The 16,435-nt window shown below is 36.1% G+C and overlaps 1 protein-coding gene across 2 annotated transcripts in view; it reads left to right on the top strand.

Annotated features, from left to right (window-relative positions):
- Positions 1-7,563, top strand: part of edil3a (EGF-like repeats and discoidin I-like domains 3a) — a 105,483-nt gene extending 97,920 nt beyond the window's left edge. For both annotated transcript variants that reach the window (XM_051423770.1, XM_051423769.1), the window contains exon 10: positions 4,310-7,563. In XM_051423770.1, coding sequence (XP_051279730.1) covers positions 4,310-4,459 — 150 coding nt within the window. In that variant the 3' untranslated portion in view covers positions 4,460-7,563. The remainder of the gene's footprint in view (positions 1-4,309) is intronic.
- Positions 7,564-16,435: the final 8,872 nt, after the last annotated feature.

The raw sequence follows: 16,435 nt of genomic DNA, 5'->3' as shown, positions 1-16,435 counted from the left end.
TATATAGTAGCCCAGAACTGACAAACCAAAAACTGTCTGTAGATAGGGATTTTGCAAGTTTTCCAGGTTCGTTGGGCCTGATTGGAAATCAGTTATTTTTGTTGTTCGACTGCTGTGCTATATTCATTTATGCTTAACTTATCATGCATATCAATTCAATTCAAAACACTTTATCTGTCACTCAAGGGGCATTTCAAGGTGAGCAATCCTGCAAACAGAAGTACACAATTAATTTACACATATAAAAACAATCTTAATACAAATATGACAATGTTAGAAAAACATACACATAGTGACAAGTCCATCGCTGGCCAACAATATCCAACACCACACGGGCACATATTATGTTGAATAAATGCAAAAAGTCCGTTTTTAGCACTCTATACACATAGTAAACTGACCATTTTTGTATTTAACTGAACAAGAACACAAATAGTCTTGATGTAAACAGAGAGTTCAGGAAAAGTCATAAACATAAACTCCAGTTACATTTCAGCTCATCATCTAAAAGTTTGTTAGAACACCTCGTTTCCCCTAACAAGTTACAACCGGAGGCTTCTGAAGTAACACTCAGTTTACGTTCACTCAAAACTGTATGTTGAAATGACCTCTTCACATTGCAGGAAAGTGATTATGTTTAAATATTCATCAGCATTAAAACATTTATTCATTTCAGAAACAGTGTTAAAATATATGTTAAATGGATAGTTCAGGTGTTTTTAACTGGGGTTGTATGGCTTACTTATTGTTACATGCTCCCCCTCTGCTTATCCATAGTCAGTGTATTACCTACAGTAGACAGCGCTCAGTATGCCCCCAGTTGAAGTTGAAGAAGCAGACAGGCGTACCAGCAAGCAATGTACAGCTGTGGTATCACTTTAAGTGTACACTATATTTAGAATAGTTTCACTGCTTTACAATGCTGTCAGAAAGCCCACTTCAAGAAACCTGAACTATACCTTTTAATCATAAAGTACAGGATATGGGAACCTTGAATATTTTAAGCTTTTTAGGTCTCTGCTTCTTAAGCACTAAAATGTGGATTTTTTTTATGTTTATAAAAAGAAGAAGAAAAGAAGAAACAGAGAACAGAGAAAGAGAGAGAAATGACAGGGAGGGCAGGATGCCATGTGATGTAGTGGCGTTTGCTTGTCTGCAGATGCAAACCTTATCTGACTACAGTCTAAGCTCGGTGCTACAATAGATGAGAAAGACAGGGACAGAATGAGTTTCACTGCTGTAGGAAAATGATGAAAAAGAATGTAGGATGAAAAGGTGACCTGCACTCGTTTGTATTAGACTTGTGAAATAAGGAAAGTAATGAAAGTGTACACCTGTCACATGATTTCAGCTTTAGTCTGCAGTAAGAATAACTCACAAGAGCAGCGGAAACAATAGAATACAAAATTACACGAAAGCAGTCATATACAAGCTAAGAAGAGGAGGCAGTGGTTTGGTATCGTGTCACATATTTGCATGTTGATCAGGGACAAATACATATTATATGTCCAGCTGCTAGTGGATAGCTAATACTCTCATGAGACTATCTCTTACATCTCAATACCATATGTTTAATGTCTCTCTATAGAATCTGAGCAACAAGTTATACTTATTGTGACCTATACCGGTATGTACTTTATTTAGATTAATTGTATTAAAATTTTAGAATGATGAAAGTGACATTAGGCTTGAATAAAATGCAATCAGTTATAATGTTTTAGGTTTTCACAAGCACCAACATCAAGCTAAAGTGGCCTAAAAGAAACACTCACGCAATATTTTAACATGATACATCATGAAGCTATAATTATACCTGTAAATAATTACACAATGCGCAAACATGAGTGTCAGTAGTGTTTTAATAATAATTTATTACACTGGAGAGTCAAGCAAACAGTAACATGCCCGATAAATAGTACAGCACAGCCAACACAATGGATGGATATGTAATGACAGACAAAAGAAAGTAACATTCTCTGTGGCAGCAGCCACAAAAATAAAAACAGCCTGTGTGTTTGGGTTTCATGTTCTATCTTAAGAAAGTTAACTGAAGTGTTTAGTTGAATTTTAATTGAAGGTTTAAGAAATGAAAAAGTTAACCTCCACACATTTCAATAATGTTGATTTTCCTTTACCTTTTGTACTTGATACTTGATACCATCATGTACTTGACTTAATCATATTGTTATTCTTTCTTCATGAGCTTAACTTGTAACATAAAGCCATTTGAGGTTTATGATGATGGATGAGATTGCATACTCACTCTGTGTAGATGAAATAACTGTATTAGGATTTTCTCAAATGTGGTGTAAACTAATACATGTACAGAGGACTGAATGAATATTATTCATGCAAACAAATCTATATTATGTGTATAATTATGTTTACAGTAGCCTGAAGGCATATATATGCCTTGGCGCATTTTGAAGATTTACCAGTCTTAAAAAAACGGACTACCAGAATATTCTGGTTGTCTGTGTATAAGTTTAGATTTTATTATGCTTCATTCAGTGAATAGTTAACATTACACAGCAGCAGTTGTTTAACCAGTTGAGTTAACACTACTCTGTTTCACAAGGGAAATAGGTGCATTATTTGTTGCCAGGCTGTCGCTCTTGCTTGCAGAGGATATTTGGATAAAGCTGGACCTTTTCTACATTGAGCCTTTTGAGTCTTGAGATGCAGTGGGCAGTGTGAGCATGTTTTTTGAGGTTCAGTTCACAATGAAAGGATGCCTGTTGCTTTTGCAGTGTTTAAGTCCAAGACAATAATTCAATTTGTCTGACCAATTGCAATTGTCAATTTCTATTATCCTGTTTGTAATTATGTAGTAGGTATCCAGTTGGCAGTCGACTTTAAGTGGCACTCCAACAGTAGTATCAAATATAGCAAAAAAGTTGAGCTCCTTCACAGGCTGTGGATATATATAATGTATGAATATTTTGTCCAACCACGCAAAGTGTGAACTACTTTTCTCCAAAATCCCTCATGTGTTTTTTGGTGCATGGCCATTGTTTTAGCTTGTTGAAATCCAAACTGGCTCTTGTGATTATTTGAAAGAGAATTAGTTGAAGCTTTACTCTAAAAAGGTCAACCTCTGTCTCCAGCACCTGCTTGGATTTGGCCTGCTGATTTTCCATTTCCACACAACAGTGAATCCCATCACATCCCAATTATACAGGCATAATCATGTCTGTTTAATTGAAATGATCATATCGTTCATTGAAGCAGTCCCTGTAGATACATTTCTTCCTAATATACTTCATTCTACTGTCTATTAAGCACACATCAACACAAAGCTTCTAATAATCAACAATAGAGCACCCACATGGCAATTAGCTTGTTTGTCTCTGGTTGTTAGTTAGCCCTTAAATTTTTGGTTCATGGCTTATCTAAAGGCTCTTAAATGTCATTGAATTGGTATTAAATTGGTGCATACCTGAATTTTTAGCTAGATAAAATTGCATTTTCAGTACTTGCAATGAAGAATATGCCAAAGGCTGCATAATGGCAGTTCACGTGTGTTGATCCAGAATGCACATTAGTCTGTGGCACAATATGTTGTGAGTTTTACAGAGCCAATAATGGAGAATAAGGGCTTTTCTTTTATAGCAACATTTCTGGCAGTCACCAAAGGCTTTCTGGTATTGCCAAGGTGAAAAAAAAATAAAGAAAATGTGTACAGCAAAATTGAAGGAAAACAAGACCAGCAAGCATAAGGTGCATGCTAATAACACTGCTTAGAAAGCAGGGGAAACAACAGTAGTTGTCTGTCACTAATTGTGAAGGTGGGACTTTCAGCTGTGCAGCTCTAACAATGCACAATTTTCCACAGGGGGAAACTGTTGATGTGCTCACATGTGTGGTGCATAAAAGGAAAAGAACCAAGAACAGGGCTGAGTTCAGAGAATGTACAACTGTTATTGGCAGTGTTTGAATTGAATCTCTGATTGGCTGCACTTCATTCAGTACCTGCTCAGGCATGAGGCCTTCAAGGTAGCAGTCTGGAGAAATCAGGCTAGAAATGCAGCATGAATGTTCTGCACCTGCCTCTCAGTAAAAAGATTTCTGTGGTTTGTCATTAAATATATATATATATATATATTTTTTTTTTTCAGATGTGGACTTCTAAAGCATTTAATTACCATTTTCTTTTCAGTCTTCAAATATTCAAATATTGCTGCATTAAAATTCAGTTTTCAGAGTGATGTTTTTGTTTGTTTGTTTTTTGAAGAAAAAATGGTTTCTGGTTTTGTAAGGGGAAATCATAATCAAATGTAATAATTCCTCCATGCTGATGTTTTTATAGGTATTCCAAGGGAACTTTGACAACGACACACACAGAAAGAACGTGATAGATCCACCCGTCTATGCTCGGCTCATCCGGATCCTTCCCTGGTCATGGTACGGCAGGATCACTTTGCGTGCAGAGATACTCGGATGCACAGAGGAAGAGTAAAGTCCTTTCCTCCATCTTTCTTGCCATTGTCCCCTGTCCCTTGGCATACTGGAGGATCTCACCCAGTATTTCAAAAATTAAACTGTGCAACCTGTACAAAGAAATCAATTTCCAATGGATTTTTCAAGAATACGTGTTTGGTTGTGGTGGGTTGCTGTTTGTTCTTTTGTACAATGATTTAAAACCTGCCCCTGATCCACTTTTGTCTTTTATTTTCCTCTTTAAGCGTGATCTTTGTCTTTTTATTCTTCTCAAGATTTACCATCCTGTTTGGAATGAACTTCTGTAATATATATGGGAGGGGTTGGGTTAGGGGTAGAGTCGGAAAGGGGGTTTTGCTGTGGTTTTAACTTGTTGCCATGGAAGCTATTGTACAGTGTCACTTTTTAACAAAGATGTGAAATCTGTCTGCTGTGCTTCATTGGACATGATTAACCAACTCCATAACATAACTAAACTGTCTAAAATACCATGTAGAGATCACACGTTATGACTTTATCAAATATATTTTTACTTTGGTTACTACACGTCCTCAAGCAATGCTTTTACCCTAATGGACACTGGCATTACTACATCAATCAAAACACTATTAATGCTCTTGTATTATATGTAAAAGACTAAGAAATTGCATGGTGCGTGAATTATAAATGTATATTATGACAAATCATTTAAAACCTCCAGCCCTGAGAGCAACGGCTTTGATTTAGGGACCTATTTTTATGTGCATTTTTAAATAGTTCTGAAACATTACAACACACTGCAAAAGCTTACTGAAGATGACTGATATGTGAGACAATAAACACGCACTGCAGTTAAATGTGGTACTGCAGCACTGACACTGAGGCTTATAGGCTGTCTCTTGAAATGTCTTAATGCTCTCATAAGGAGTTGCCATTTTTTATTTGTATCTATTTGATTATCACTACACTTTTTCTAAGATATTTGGAATTATTGTTTGTGCTTGTTCTTTTTTGTATTTATTTAGATTTATTTGTCTCAGCTGTCAGATGCATAAAATCTGTGTTTAATGTCTTCGTGTTATCTTGGAGATCTAAGTTGAATCAATTAAAATGCTCAGGATAGATGTCATTCACCAACCCACAATTGTATAATTTTTGGCCACCTATTTAAAGATTTCTGTGTATTATTGTTTTTTAAAATGGCAAATAATTGAACTGTCCATTATGCATAATTCAAATATTGAAAGCAATCTTTTATTTTATTTCATCCCTTTGATGTGTTAATAATAATTGTTAATTAACTTCTGTATTTTTAAAAATGCAGATGTCCAAGATTTATAATATATTAATATATGACATTATCTCAAACCTACAGTGATGATGAACTGTGACATCAGTACAGAGCTCTAAATTAAATATGGGCAGTGTCTTTATTTCAAGAGATATGATCTTTAATAGTCTGGATCAAAGATGATATAGTCATGAAATGTCAAAGAACTTGTTGGTATTTTCACATGACATGACAGCAGCTCTTTGCATGCTCAAATGGTTTTAAGATGCTAAAAATATTTAGACACATTAAGGTTACAAGGTATAAAGATGCATAGGCCAGTCACGTCAAAACATTCTATTTATATAGTTTTCACTGTATGGATACTGCTTTTGGCTGCATGCTGCAGTAAATGAACATCAGTGCTTGGCTGGTTAAATAAATGGAAGCAAACAAGTACCTAAGGTATCACAGCAGTGTCCAACCTTACAGCCCATTCTACACGGCTTAAAAATAGGCCTGGATTACTCTGGTGGTTTCCACTCTTGACTAGTTTTCCCAAATCTCTTGAGTGCTAGAAGAGAAGAAGAAGAGAAGAGCTGAAGGGAGCCATGTCTACTTTTATGCTTCATGTTTCACTTAAGACTTGTCAGCTTTCAGTCACTTAACTAACCAATCATTTCATATTGTAGGAATACAATGTATTTGTTCAGAGATTGCAGCCCAGCCTTAAAGAGAAAGGAAGACATTTGTGGGAAAACCTTATTTAATTTAATGCTTCAACCATTCCAAATAATGCTGGTTGTCTGACACGTTTGGAAATACAACAGTGCCACTGTTATTTTCATCACTTTATACATAATGAATACAAATGCATTGGAATCAAACATTTTTGGACTACATCCAAAATGATGAAAAGCACAGCAAGAAAAAAATGTGTCATCATTCAAATACTTTGGAGCTTACTTTATATTGTTGTGTGCCAGGGCATTCTCAGCTGTCATGCCATCAACATGGATGTTGTTGTAGTTAACAATTAACTGTACGAAGTCTGAAAATAAAACAAAACATTTTCAATTGTTAATTGGGACTGAGTATAGCCAATTGTAGTCTGGTTTGGCAAATTACAATATGATATACAGTATATGATATAGTTTACTATAATGGCCCTGGTGTGTTTAAAGATATCTTTTACTCATGTTATGTTGCCAAACTCGACCTGTACTTCAATGTAAGTTACACTGAAAGACTTTGTTGTAGATTACCAATATGTGAAAATGTTGTTGGTGTGAATCAGTGACTGTCATTCCTTGGGTTCATGAACATGGTATAAGCATAAACAGATTCTTTCTCACAGATTATTTGTCGTTTGACATTTTCCATTCTGACACTTCAGTCGTTTATTGCCAAATATCTTGGCCAGCATCTGCTCTGATTGATCTTTGTAGTCAGCTTCCTGTCGGCAGGCCTGCTGCAAAGCTTTGAGGAAGTTTGCATGATGTATGAGTTTGAACAGTACAGTATAACAAAAATGTCCACAGGCACATTATGTTCTTGCATATCATAAAGATCTAATAGCCTTTACTTTGTACTCACCATCAATTGTCTTGTGCATTGTAAAACATCATCTCACAGGTTCAAAACGGGAGCAAAGTGGAAGCTCATCCTGTCTTTGTATTTCTGTGTCCGCTGTTCACATATTATTTCTCACCTCCTCGGTCTGAGTGTCAATCACTATCTAGAAAAAGTACCTATTATAATACTGGTTAGGTTCAAGCCTGCAGAGGAGAGTGATAAACTGTGTACAGTCAAAAAAAATGTTGCTTCAAACAAAAGCTCTTTCAGTTTGACAAATAAAAACATATCTGTGAAAATGACGTGGTCGCTTTGTTTTCTTTAAATGTCTGATCTCTTATTCTGTTTATTCCTTCAGTATATAGATATATTATATCTTGATGCGGGATGTAGTCTTCATTGCACCTTCCTCATTCTCAGTCAATCAAGTCCCCACCTGAGCACTTGTCACTCATCTTGATGAGCTGAGAGGTCCACCTCCAGTAGCCTGAGGCTGAGGTGTCAGCCATTCATACAGCTCACAATTGTTACAGAAAGGAACATCAGATGAAGGAAATCATCAATATTAACCTTTGTTTTTGTCTTTTTTTTGTTTAACAGCAATGTTTTTTTGCTTTTGACCAGCTGATTTATGCTTATTGTTATGAAGATACATGCGTCTTTAATTCTATGCTTCCCTTGGTAGCTACATTCATCGTATGCTATATCTACTATATCACTGACAACCCAGTTTCACAGTAATGGCAGATTGTGGCTGTGCACATTGTGGCTTTATTCCTTGAATAAATAATGAAATGGCAAAGAGGGTAGGCTACAAAGACTGTAAGTTTATTTGCCAACTGATTATGTGCATGTGAGGAAAAATAATGAATGGTCTTTGGAGTCATCAAATAAATTGTGTACAGAACAGTTTCTCTGCAAAGTCCCAACAAAATGACTCAAGTGGATGTTTTTCACTTAACTCAGAAAACCTGAGCTCACAAGATGTATGTTAGTTTTAAGAGGCTACAGCACCTTCTTTTTCAGTTGAAACTGTTAAATATGCGACTTGCTGACAAACTTTATTGATTACCTAAAGGTGATTCATTAAAGGAACAGTTTGATATGTTGGGAAATTACTTGCCAAAAGTTAGATGAATTAATACCACTTTCATGTATGTTCAGTCAGTATGTAGCTGCAGCAAGCAGTCAGTTAGCGTATTGTACCCTGGCTGCTAATAGTAGCTTCATATGTACAGGCAGAAAAACATAAAAACTTAAATATAAGAAATATAAAAACATGTAAAAACACCTCATTAGCTCAGTGGCCCCTCACTTCAAAATATGATGTTGTAGGTGCCCTTCTAGCATAATTTCTGGATGTACAGGGCTCTGCGGTCAAATTATCAACAGTTTTATTTTTTATTTAATGAGATAAGTCAATTGAGAACCAATTCTCATTTACAACGATGACCTGATCAAGAGGCAGCCACAAGAGGCAAGCAAATACAACAAGTACAGCATACATATAGCTAATGCAGAAACAGTATAGGTAAACAGAGTTAAACAATTAAACATTGTGACACAGTTGCAGTTTTTTGGGTTTAGAAACAAAATCTACTTCCTTAGGTTTCGGCAAAAAAAAAAAAGCTTATGTTTGTGTTTCATAATTTGAGTACATGAATAAAACGTTAATGTTCTTAACTTGCATCAGATACATCACACAAGTTATGTACATTTCTTAAAAAAAAAGGTCTCTGTGGTTCAAATGTTTGATTGATTCATCCACCTCACCACCTCCATATAGGGACTTTCTCTGTCTTTATACTACATCACCTGATGACAATGGAAGATGTGTCCAGAAGTCACACTAGAAGGATACCTACAGCATCATATTTTGAAGTGGAGGAACGTTGACCAAGCTGCAGTATCTTACGAGCTGGGAGAGAGACTGTGTTGATATAGCAGGTTGCAACAGATAAACATCACGTCTGTTAACATAATTTTAAAGTTAAATAATTTACATTCTATTCTGCAAACAAATTAGTATGAGTAGACTGTAGCTCTGTAATTTAATGTATAATTAATCTGATAGAAATCTTCTTGTTAAAGCGTCTGTTGGCTTTGCACTGCTTGGCCCTCTACTCCATCAAGCTTGGCTCAGTGTCAACATGGTTTTACCACATTAAGCTGCTTTGATTGATTTTCTTTGTCCTGCCATTGCCAGTCTCTGTGTCTCTCAGGTGAGTTCTCACAATTGTGTCAGGGGATCAAGAGGGTGAGTTGTTGGCCCGACACAGTTGTGGAAGCTGAAATGTCCAGTAATGGTTGTGTTATCAAAGTGTCAGCGCAGGGGGAGGTAATTGTCTCGTAACTCAGGTGAGTGAAGCTATTTGCCAATTAAAAGCTGATTAAAAAACAATCAGTTTAGACTGGTTGTCCTTTCCATTACAGCTTGATTAGTAAAGATTCTACATTCAGTGTGAGTGATCACTTTTTGGTGGTCTTTGTGGAGGAGTGTTCCCTCTTTAAATGGATATTTATATGTGGTATTTTACCTGCATCAAGTCAATACAGATCACATGGTGTTTCCACGTCACAGATTATAGCAAATTACTTTCAGTGCAAGAGATTTGCTAATTTTATCTCATTAAATAAGTAGCATGTACATTCTATACGTTTTGTAACTTGTTATCTAAGTTAGTGACAACATCTTACAAGTAAGGTACAGTGGTTTCCTCTAACTGCACTGATATCAAATCTAGAAACATGTTTTTGTTTTAGTTCCTTAGATTTGACTGTAATTAATTAATTAATTAACAGATCGATAAGCAATATTGTGTTCAAAGCCATTACATTGAAAATATTAGTATTATCAATGTGCACTGTTTTTTAGTGTATTCACTGGAGCCTGCTGAATCAAGGAAAGTAATAGGGAGAAAGGAAATGTTGGCTGGAACACAGATTTGCCACCCTAAATGTACTTTAAATACACATGAATAATGCATTAAATCATACCAGTATTTGTATCATGATTACATTTTGTTGTCTCTTTCTGCTCATATGTTAAGTACAGATTCCTTTAGCGGTTAAGTTATTTGTAATCTGTTTAATCCATTAATTATTATACTTACTATACATTACAGTTAATACATTTTTAACTTCTTGTTTTCTTACTTCCCATTGTTGTACTCCCAACATCCAATATTTATTTGCAAATCTACAGCAATCCCTGGTTTTCTTCATCTTGTTTCAAGAAGCTGTTGTTTTTATGCAAGAAGCCCTTAGTGTAATAGAGCAACCACACATTGTGTGCCATTTTAATTTCAGCAGTTGTGGTAGCTGTGTGGACTTGTCTGTTTCTTGACCTTTTTATTCCCTTTCCAATTTCACTTCTTTTATCTTTTCTCATGCAAGGAGCATAATTCTATTACTGCGATCAAAAGGCAAGTCATATTTATTCTGGTGACCCACTGATTAAATTTAGCTTTGCAAACTGATGAATTGAGTCGGCAGATTAAAGCATCACTGCACTGTGTAAACCTGAGGTGGAGGGAGACTAAGACACATTCATTTACAAAAGGCCTTCTGTGAAGAAAGGATTTTGTTTTCCACTTTTTGCAAAGCAAAAACTTGACTAAGTGCTTTTATGAGTGACATGCCCTAATTTGAATATTGCAATATTAAAAAATTACAGGGTACGCTGTTGACATAAATTAAATGTATTACATTTTAAGATATACATTGTGCAAAGTTAGATAATTAGTCAGTGCATTGTGTAAAAATTAGATACATACTGTATGTGTGATAATGGCACTGAATACTCATCAGACAGATCAGCTTAATCAAATATAAGTGTTGATAGAGCAATGGAACTTTACTTAAAAAGTAACTAACACCAAACTCCAAAGAGTAACTGTGGTAAAATATTGCATAGTGCCTCATAGAACCTAATAATATCAAATATGTACAAGGTCTTGCAAGGATCTATTTCAAACACTTCCTTATTCCTCTGACTGTTTAAAAGTTTCAGGAGTGATGTTGCATAGCCTGAGAGATATTAAGAGTAGCATCTAATGAGTCATAGGTTATTTTTAAAAGGCCAGACTGAAAGAGCAAGGAATAAAATGTTTCCAGACAGTGTAATGTCGGCTAATGTGGAGTCTCCCCGATTGCCTGTCTATAGTATATGCATAAAGCTATTTCTAGGGACATATAGAAATTAGAGGTCTTGTTCCCATCAGGAGCATGTCCACCCCTGTGCTTTAAAATGTTACATTATCAAGTAAGCAAAAATGACAAGGCTTACGTCACATTAAATGCTCTCCTGTTGTTCCAATGTATAACTGACTGACAAGGCTATAACAGGATTGGAAAAAGAGAGACCAAATTAAAGAGTGTAAAAAGTGTAACCGGAGCTGCCTCCTACAGTACAGAACATTTTTTGGCAAATATTCACATTTTCTAAACACTTTCTTAATTTATTTCTATTATAACATTATTTGGGGCAAGAGAAAAAAACAAATTCCTCTGACAAAACACGTCAAGGTCCACTTACTCTCCACAACATTTGACTGAATAAGTCCTCAGATTCGTCACCATGTTTTTTACAAATGGGGCAAAGAGTCCGTAATGACCATAATTAAAAAATACAAAAAATATTTTTCATATTATTTTAATAATTGAATAGCAATGGCAGTGGCAATGTCAGAAGTTAAACAATACACTGAGCAACAGTTTGCTCAGTCTAATGGAGATGAAGATGTTCAAACTTCCCATTCTGAATAAAAGTATAGAAATAATAACAACTGAGGCATCTTTATCAGCTGATGAGAACTGCGTGATATGGTTGAAAGTATGGCTCTTCTTGTCAAATATTTACCTTGTAAATGCCCACTGCACTGTACGTATTGCTGTATGTTTCATGACTGTAAAAGAAATGAAAAAAGGAATTACTGTAGGCCTACAAAAATCTGTTGTGTTATCCATTTATCAAGTATAAATAGGCACATTCTGATAATGGATGCTGATCATACAATGGATTATGTTCATTTGGAAATCCAGCTTTTGATGCTTCTGAGCTGATGCTTATGTGTCTCCTGTCTGGGGGTGTGTTAACATGAATATGCAGTAGGAAGGGATGGGGTCCTTTTATTATCTCACTTGGTCAAGGTATCTTAACAAGACTTACTGCCCAACTACAACTGTTAGATCCCTGCCTCACACTGCAGATGTTACACATAAAATTATTTCCAGCAGTGATGTTAGTGTATCATTTTGACCAGTGGGTTAGAGGAATGGATGTACTATTTCAAAATCTAAGGCTAAGTGACATTATGGTACGGAGGGGAACTATAAGGCACTGGAACTTATAGGTGTTAATATGTATTCAAGTTTAACCAAGATCTCCTTTTGCTCAGTTAGTCACACATGCATGATTCTTGATAAACCGTCTACAATTCAACATTCGAGCTAGACAGTTTGTAGCATAGCTGTCACTGTCACAGCATCCTGCATGTGTATATAGCTCTAACTATATCATAAAGCATTGTTATGCTTTGTGCCAGCAGAGGCTCTGACACTATAGTAAATTAGGACAGCACACAAAAGATTAAAAAGGACTTCAGTTTAACAAATGTAACAAAAACACTGGCTCAAACGAATGAAACTACCAGGGAAAGATATTACCTGGTTATGAGATAATAATAAATAAACAGAAAATCAAAAACTCCACCATAACACAAGGTGGTGCCAGGGGATAGAAAGCCTCTCCACTACCAGGATGCGGTGGATCTTATATAATCTGGAGACATCGGCCTGCAGCCTCCAGGTCCTTAATGGCCTTCCGCTCCAACCAACCAGGAACCTGCAACACTGAAAGACAACACCCACACAATACAGCTACAACACAACACACACAAGCCCCAACAGAGGCCTTGGGGACGTTACACCATCAGTGTAGGATTTCGGCCCAGATGCCCTGCAGCCCTTTTCCAGAAGGTAACCCAAGTGGTTTGACGAAGGATAGTTATTGAAAAAGGTCTCTGAAAACCCAAAGCAAGTGTCAGCCAGAGGGATTTTTCACAGTCCAGCTGGTCCGTTAACCATTAGTAAGTAATTTGTCAACCATCAATACATAATCAGATACAACTTAAAAACCTTTTTTAATGGATGAGATATTAAAGAGTGGTAACATCATGAGAACAAATATAACTAATTGAACCAATTTAATATATTCCTGTTGTAATTACACAATGTTTATTGCACTGGTTTCCAAACTATGATACGTGTACCACTGGTGGTATAGTCGGGCTATTTTGTTTCAGTATCAGCCTTCTACATGGTCACTTGTATGAACGTAGCACATACACATACATACATACTAAGACAGTAAGCACAGGTAATTGAATGGTTCAAAAAGTTCTGGGTCTTGAACTGGTTCTGTTCAGGATTCAACAACAGTCAACAATAAATATGAGGAATAAACCTGTCTACTGCATGAACTGTCTGTAGCTGAATAGGGCCAGCCTTTTCACCTGTATTTTAACCTTGGTCATAATGATGGTACCTGGGGAGCTTGATATTTTCTGAGGTGGTAAGTGGTGTGAAAAGTTTTAGAAACACTGTTTTCTTGTGATCATTAAACCCACAGTATATCCCTCCACTATTTGAACAATACATATCCAACAAACGTCATTTCATTTTATATAACCGTTTCATAACCTAAACAATATTAATATACATGTTCTGCAAAATAAAGATCTTTCACTTTTTACCCCATTTGTAAAAACTGTGGTGACAAATTTTATCAGCCAGAGCGTTTTATATCTGGAACATTACAGCCCCACCCAATGTTTGAGCTATATATAGTGTCACTTATCATATGGACTAAATTTGTCTGCATGGCGCTCTGTTTGTCACAATAACTATTGAGGGCAAATGAGTTTCAAGTGCCCTGTGATATCTCTCTTGTTATCTTGTTTGTGTAGTCTTTGGGGACTTTTTGGCAGAACTGGGCCAGTCTTGTGAGCACTGTTCACTTCTCTAATGAAACTGATGCACATGTTATTTTGGGGTTCAGTTATTGTACCTGTAGAACATTCAAGTGGGACAGAAATTACCACTAAAATGCTTCTGAAAGTGTCAAACTAATTCTCATCAGTTCTTATTGAGGTCAGCTTGGATACCTTCTTAGATAGGTCTTGTGCGCCAGAGGTATTCTGGAGCAAGTCTCAGTGAGGTGATATAACAACTTCTGTTCTGTGAGAAGGGAACACCTGAACAAAAGCCTAATTCAGTCAAAATATATATCATAAGGCCATCTTAAGAGGCATCTTGAACAGAGTCAGGAGAGTTTATGTATTATTTTGTACAACCTTTTCACGGAGGTACATGTCTGCAAGGCAATTTAGACTACATGCCTTGCCCGATGACCCCTAGATAAGTCATTATTTCAGAGTATGACAGCATCTGCTCAGAGGAAATGTATTCAGAAAGGGCTAGGACTAGCTAACCAAGCTGTTAGGCATTCTTTTTCTTAAGGTTAACAGGTCAGGTGTGATGGTTTTACATTTGAAAACACAGTATATGTGTGGGGATAAAATGCTTTGACATGTTTAAATTGACCTGTGGCCAAAAACAAAATCCAAAAAGTATTCTTGTTGCAGCAGCAGTGGCGGTGGTAATGGCAGGACTTTGAATAAATTACATAGAAATAGTGACATGATGAAACTGTAATATCTCAGCACACAAAGAGACATTGACATTGACAGACTTTTAGCTTGAGTGTAACACCAGCAGTGAGAGATGATCATTTAGTATTGTTCCTTCATGTTTCATTCCTCTGTGTGTGTGGTTAAGGGCTAAGCATTATGACTCTGGCAACAGAATGTAAAAGGTTAATGAGAAGATTTATTAAACATTGCAGTAAAGGATCCAAATGACTGGCGAGAAAATTAAGGCAAAGCAGAGGTTGAAAGAGAATAATGGCTTGAAATTACCTATTAAATGTTCAAACTTGAGTTTTCTTTAGGTGTGATAAGGAAAAAATTATTGCATTGCATTACCTTTCCATCACTTCAAAAAAAACTGACTTAAGCAGTTTCAGCTTCTTTTCTTGTTTTAAGTTGAATAAAAATATAAGTAATGTCTGGTTTGTGAGCTGCATTTTAATAATTTATTATAAGAAAAGTATAATATTATAACATAACAAGGGAGAGAGGAGTAAAAGTGGTTCCTGTTTCAAGACAGAATGAGAGAGATAAGATGTCTGGAGATGAGGTCTTTGTCCCTTTAGTGATGTGACTGTTTGATAGAGGTGACAAGAACTTTGCAGAAGAGTCTATGAAAAATACATGAGCTGAGCTCCAATGAGCCTCCAGTCCATGTCAAAAAGGAACGTGAGAGTTAAGTTTAGTCACTTCTTTAACAACTTGCACAAAACTTCAGCAGTAATATCTCTAAACTACTCAGTGCAATAGGTAATGCTTAAAGCTTTGAGAACACAGAGGATGCAAACAGTCCTTGGAGACCCGAAAAGGTGCACTTCTTTAGGTCAGCATTTCACACTGCACTGTCAACGTATGTTTCATTTTTTGCAGTCAGACCTCTTTACTTTTGTCCTTCTCTTTACCATTTTTTAGATGGTAGAAGATCCTTGCTTGAAAATACATTTGAACAACTTGAAAATGCTTTTAAATAGGTCTACTGCCTTTTGCCACATGAGTTTTAACTGAATGGGCTTCTTGAAGGTCAGAGTTAGTTTGCATTTTTTTTTAGATTGCATTCAATTTAAATGGTACAGTATATGAGATGTTGCTGAACATTTTATCAAAGATATTTAATGGATGGTGTGTTGTTTTACAAAATATGTCTCCTTTCTCAGGTCAACTGGTCCTGCTTTTATAATAGTAAATGTCATCAGAGGGAATATTGGGGGAACAGATACTGAGAAACATTTTGATATCTCAGAAATCTGATTAATTATTTTCTCACACCTCGCAGTATTTCTGTCGCTCTGAGGAAAAAAGTACTTTCAAGGCCACAGACACTGATCCATTACTGTGCCATCACTGACTTTTGAATGGAGTTTGTGACTTTTTAATAAAGGGAACTAGTTTTAGAATAAATTACGGCCGCTCTTATATTTTGTTGATCCTGTAGGCTTGTGAAACATCGTTTAAATTTCTTCTT

This window comes from Dicentrarchus labrax, unplaced genomic scaffold, assembly GCF_905237075.1.
Source record: "Dicentrarchus labrax unplaced genomic scaffold, dlabrax2021, whole genome shotgun sequence".
NCBI lineage: Eukaryota > Metazoa > Chordata > Actinopteri > Moronidae > Dicentrarchus > Dicentrarchus labrax.
This window is presented reverse-complemented; position numbering and strand designations above follow the sequence as displayed.